Raw genomic sequence first — 6,000 nt, forward strand, 5'->3', positions numbered from 1 at the left:
TTTACAGCAAGTAACTTCATCTCCTCTCAGTTTTAGATTTGCTAGGTTAAACAAACCAAGCCTGTTAGTCTTTTCTTGTAAATTAAGATTTTTATTGATCATCCTGGTAGGCATTTCCTGTGCCTGTTGCAGTTTGAATGATCTTTGAACAGGGACCCCACAAAGTGCCACAGGAGGTCTTGCTGTCACTGTACAGCCTTCTGCCTAATGGAAACTTCTCCTGATGCCACTTGTTTTCCTGTTTTGCACTGGCAACTTTTCACACTGTCATCCTGGGGCTGCCTGATACATCCAAGTCCTTTTCCCAAGCTACTTGCAGCCGACAGGCTTCCACCATGCTGCAGACCTGCTTTGCTGCTGCTCTGTTATTTTCCACTTGCCGTTACTGACTTCTGCTGTGTTTCTGTTACTCCGGTTCTCACGATCAGCCCGTTGTTTCCATATTGTATCCTCTTAACTTTGTTTTCTAATTGTCATCGCTCTTGTGATTCTTGTGATGTCATTTGTTAAAACATTAAACAAGATTAGTGCCAAGACAGTATCCAAAACACAGAAGATACAATCCCTGTTCTTAATATATGCGAGACGAGTATAAATGAAGATTATTCAACCCAGTGCTTTGGATGGAATGCGAAGATATTTCTGTGTATTCAGACTCAATAGCTGTTTTTATTGACTGTATTCGTGCAGGTACCTAGGAGATATTGGATAACAACAAATGACTTCTGTTTTGACAACAGTGCTAAGGGCCCTCAGTCAAGGGTTGGGCCCGATTTGGCTGAGCATTATGAAAATAATCTTTGGACAGATGTTTTTGAGAAATGAAGAATAGCAGGTTTCTACGTGGGGCAATGTGTAATGAGGTATGAGGATGCTGATAGAGGGAGCAAGCACATTTGAAATCGTTGAATAAATAGAAGGAGACTTTGAGACTCCAGACTGAAGGAAGAAGGAGTCTTCAAGATCTGGAAAATAACCTGTGGCAGAGAAGCAATATTTTTTTATTATTATTATTATTATTTTATTTTTATTTTTTTAGAAAGACAGCCCCTCTGTATTCTTGCAAATCGGACTGTCCCTGTTACTCCTGGCTCTGAATTCTGACAATGCCTTGGGCACTGTGAGGGGCTGTTGGCCTTTCCTAATGCAGACAGGATCTGAAATCCACAAATTTATGAGGACAGTTGATTGCTCTTAGTGACCAGAGTAAATAACAACACGTTACAGAAACAGTCAGGAAACACTCCTTGCAATGATGGCACTCATGCACAAAGGAATCTTAAAAGTTTGCCTTTGCTTTGTCTGTGCAGCATCTGATCGGAGTTCTCTCTCTGAGTTTTTTGAGTTACAAAAGCAACCTCTGCATGTGGAACAGGCCAAAAGAGAAATATAAGATTTGGTTAGAGAATTCATAACGTGAGGACATTATGAACAGCCAGAAGTTGGAAGCCTAAACACACGTAAGGGAGGTTGCCAAAAAACAACCACCAAGAACTGCTAGGAGAAAAACAAACAAAATCATCAAACCAAGCATGGGGAAAAGTTACAAATGAAATTTGCACAAAGCTGCAAAATGAGGAAGCCCGCATGCATTAGGGGCTTTTATTACAGTGTGCTAAAAGCAAATGTCATGAATTTATCACTTTCATCCTAAAATTTAAATGTATCACCTAGTGAAAGGGCTGCAACAGGCTGTTCTGTCTTAGCAGGATGCCAACAGTTGCATTAACATCTCTGTCAAGTATTGTAGCATTTCAAAATGTGCAGGGAACAAATAGGTTGGGGGGTATATTGGTGTAATTCTTGAGGAAGTTACAGTTTCATTATGTTTTGTGGAATGTGTGTTTTTTCTAGTAATATTTCTTGTTCTTTACTAGAGTAAATAATGTAGCAGTTTTTCTAGTTGATTCAGGTTCCAGAAGCCCTGCAGTATCTCCTTAATGAAAAGTGTGTGTGCCTATTTATAGAGAGAATATCAGGCTGAGGCTTTCTCTTTGTTTTTTAAACTAACGTGCCAGGTGTGAAGGCATGAGCCGTATGTCACTCAGGTACCCCTCCGAGTTTCGGCAGAGCTGATGTATTGCTTGAGTCTGTCTCCAGTCATAGAGCAAGAGACCCAAAGTTATTCTCTAGGTAAATGCTGCCTGCACATTTACAGCCAGATAGGTAAAGGCCAGAACTGGCTAGCTTTGGGCTTGTTTTTCCAGTTAGGAAAAAAGGAAAACGATGAGTTAAGGACTACAATAATTTGTATGGATTTCTGAGAAACCTTAGAGGGTTTGTTTGTTTGTTTGTTTGTTTGTTTGTTTTCTGAAGAGTTGGGTACAGAGGGCAAGCATATGCTGGCAGCTGGTATGCTAGAGGTCAGTTTTCTCGGATGGGTGATGGTGCGAGGTCACTGAGGGGTGTTGCTGCGTGGTAGGCAGGCCTGCTCCTCCTCCCCGGGGTCTGTCGTTGAGTGCTTACCAGGGCAAAGTCAGGCAAGGACTGCAGACAATTAAAAATAACCTGTGCCTCAGAATTTTAATGAATCCATTTGGGAAGGTGATCTACAAGCTGGACACTGGCAATATCTAACATCTGACCATCATTCTGAGGGAGTTAATGAGTCAGGGGATATTACGCCTTCTTTCATCTATGTTACTTCTTTAAGCTCAGCCCACAGCTGTAGTGACCAAATGTCACTGTCCTTTTGATGCTCTACATGAAATGAGTTGAATTTTCTCAACATTGGTTCTTTGGAAGCAAAGCTCAGCACCCAGGTGCTGCCACCCAAGAGAGGAAGGAGTCCTCCTCTCATCCCAGCCAGCATCATTGCCAGGGAGTGGCTGGGTTTCAGGAGACTCTCCATCTAAAAGGCCGTGGCCTCAAATTTATGAGAGAACAGGATGCAACCTGATTGTCCATGCAAGAGCAGTTCCCTCCCAAATGCTAAATAGCTTGTATGCTTATTAAAGTATAACAGCAGCCAGACAAGAGGTATTTGCTCTAGTTCTATCACCCGGGTAAGCTCAGCTATGCTTTTTTCCATATAGAATAGAGCAGATTTAACATAACTTGTTTCTGTTCCCATCAACAGGCAAATCTGCAAGATTTGGTTGTTTCCTTAAGTCTTTTAAAAGAACAGCCTTTGTCCTTAGCAAGTGGGGAAAGTAAATTTACCAGACTAAAAATTTACCAGACTAAAAAATTTGCCAGATCAAAAAAATTACCAATATTCAAATAACTTGCATGTTTAATTAGCATGAAATACACACAAGATCCTCACAGAGAAAAATAATTGAAAATGAATTAGAGATTCAGGTCTTGAAAATCAGTAACTACCTCTCTCTCTCTCTATATATATATTTATATGCAGTCAATAATACATATATTCCACCTCCTTGCTTCATTTTTCATAGTTTTACATCTGATGCCTACCAGTCACTGTAATCGCTTTCAGGGATGGTGTTTTTCCTGCAGAAAAGTTATCTGATTTTTTTTTTTAATCGGAAATACTATTCACCCACTCTGGAAATGCTGACTCATTTCGCAGCTTAAAAAATCCGCAACCAGAAAAGCCCTCTAGTACCTTTACGACAGGATATCTGTTAGGCAAATTAGCCTTTGTTGCATTTATTAATTTACTTGCCAAAACTTCATGTTTCTTTGTGTGGTTGTTCTTTGGAGCGTGGTCTGTTTTGTTGCTCTTACAATGTAGCCAGCAGGCTGGCCATGCTGAAAGTCTGCCTGCTGAGACAGAACCTCGTGGGGGATAATTCAGGGTTTGCACCATTTCAGTACTTTCTAATCATTGGTGATTAAGTTGTATTGGAGGGATAGATGTACAGAGAGAGAAAAAAAAAAAAAAAAAAATGATCCAAGGGGTAGGAGCTGAGAAGTTGCAAGGAATCTGTAAGCTTGTAATCAGGACACCTCTGTGGGTAAGAAAAATTTTTGGTCCATGTGCACTTTCCAATACAGCATCACAAAGTGCATATGACTGTTAAAACTATTATAATCTCAGAGTAATGTTCTCTTACTGGTTGCTCCAAAACTTTTCCTGCACGGTAACATAGATGATTATGATGGATGGAGATTTCCACTGGTTCATTCAGGCTATATCCCAGTGGGTTTGGACACCTTCTTGGATAGCATGGTGTTGAGTCGGATCCAAGCCCTTAGAGAAGGACACAAAATCTGCATCCAGAAAGTTCCTGAGAGAGTTTTCTGCCTGCTGGATGTGATGTCTCTACAATACCGGTGCAGTGTTAGTCCCGGCACGCTTCCCATTCTTCAGGCTGAATCAAATGCCGTGGCTGTTGCCCATGGAGCTGAACTTGGTTGTTACTGCCGTAGCTGGGAGCTAATGGTGCCAAGTTATGATCTCAGACGTTGCAAGACTTGCTGAGGGTGCTGAAGTATGCCCGCAGGATATGAGCACTTCAGGACACATACCTTTGAAGAACTTAGGCAACGGACCTTGCCACAAAAGCTCGGTTACTTACTGATTCTTGGTAGCTGGGTAGAGTTTTTGTTGTTCAGCTTAGTTTTTGCATTCTGGTATCTTTTTTTCTGGTCCAAAGCCACTTCTTGTTGGTGTTGAATAGCCTGCTTTAGCCCTGCTCCAGGCCGTTTATTTTGTTTTTAAAAGAAAATAAAATAAAAAGGCATATTATCTAGTCTGTAGCATTCTGAACCCATCACTACCTACACGTACTTCACTGCTGGACCATGTCATTTGAGCTTCTGGGAAGTCCCACTGTGGCCAATCTCAACCATTTTTTTCTGCTCTTTTTTGCAGGCTCTGATTCTTCACCAGCTCGGGCGCTACAGCTTGGCTGAGAAGATTCTCAGAGACGCCGTGCAAGTGAACTCCACAGCCCACGAGGTCTGGAACGGCCTGGGGGAGGTGCTGCAGGCTCAAGGCAATGATGATGCCGCGACTGAATGCTTCCTGACAGCACTGGAGCTTGAAGCTAGCAGTCCCGTCGTCCCTTTTACCATCATTCCCAGGGTTCTTTGAGAGGGTATCTTGACCAACTTATCTTGGTCTGACTCGTGGGTGAGGAAACCCAGTGTTTCAGGCTGCCTGGTAACTGGTTAGTTTGAAAAACTTTAGAGCTCCAGTCTTTTGCAGGGAAGTGGCCAAAACAGTGACATGATGCATTATCTTGGTAGACTGAGAGGACAAAACGGCTAACCAGAGCCAAATCACTCATATCGCCTATGTTTTTGCCCTGGTAGTTTTGAAACTTCATTATATTGTTCATGGATGATGTGCCATATTTTGTTAGTGATACTTGAGTGTTACATAAAATTATAATGGAATCAACACCAAACGTAGAATAATATATTCAAGTTAAAATTCAGTGGCAGAGCAGACTATTTTTAACAAGGCTGTTATGAAAACTGTCCTCTTCCTGCCTCTCAACCTCTTTTGGCCCAAAGTCAAAATGTGAATTTTCTGTTTCCATCTCTATTTTAGTCCAGGCCAGAAAATCAGTTGAGTTCTTGTTTTTAGTTGTTAATAACTGTGATGTGTGGCTGTTATCTCTATTTAGAGCAAAGGCTGAGTACAAGAATATTTATATTTTACCAATGTATGCCTGTTACAGAAAATATATTAGTTATTTAAGTTTAACTTTTTTATGTGAATTCAGAGTTTATTTATCAATGGAAATATGTAAAAAGAAGCCTCAAATGGAGTATTTACCAACATTCCTTATACATGACCCACACTTGGCTAAATGGGAAGATTATGTTAATAATAAAATGATTTTTAAATGGAACTTTTTCTGTGTCCTGGTTAAGAACCTGGAGGAATAGATATCTTGTGAACATATTTTAGTGATGTGGGGCCTGTGGCTGGCTACCTTTGATGGTGAGCAACAACAAAGTTTTAAATGCCTTGAGGACCATAAAGAAAATAGAAGCTGCTATGCTCTTTGCCAATTGTATAGTTATTTGAGATTTCAGGTTTCCTTAAATCCTCACTACTTTTTTACTCCTTCCACTCCA

The 6,000-nt window shown here is 40.9% G+C and overlaps 1 protein-coding gene across 5 annotated transcripts in view; it reads left to right on the top strand.

The window, feature by feature from the left end:
* TTC7B (tetratricopeptide repeat domain 7B) overlaps positions 1-5,765 on the top strand; it is a 135,972-nt gene extending 130,207 nt beyond the window's left edge. For all 5 annotated transcript variants that reach the window (XM_082762487.1, XM_082762489.1, XM_082762490.1 and 2 more), the window contains one exon: positions 4,784-5,765. In XM_082762487.1, the coding sequence (XP_082618613.1) occupies positions 4,784-5,005 (222 nt within the window). In that variant the 3' untranslated portion in view covers positions 5,006-5,765. The remainder of the gene's footprint in view (positions 1-4,783) is intronic.
* Positions 5,766-6,000: the final 235 nt, after the last annotated feature.

The sequence above is a fragment of the Aythya marila genome, assembly GCF_965140915.1.
Source record: "Aythya marila genome assembly, chromosome: 5".
In the NCBI taxonomy this organism is placed as follows: domain Eukaryota; kingdom Metazoa; phylum Chordata; class Aves; order Anseriformes; family Anatidae; genus Aythya; species Aythya marila.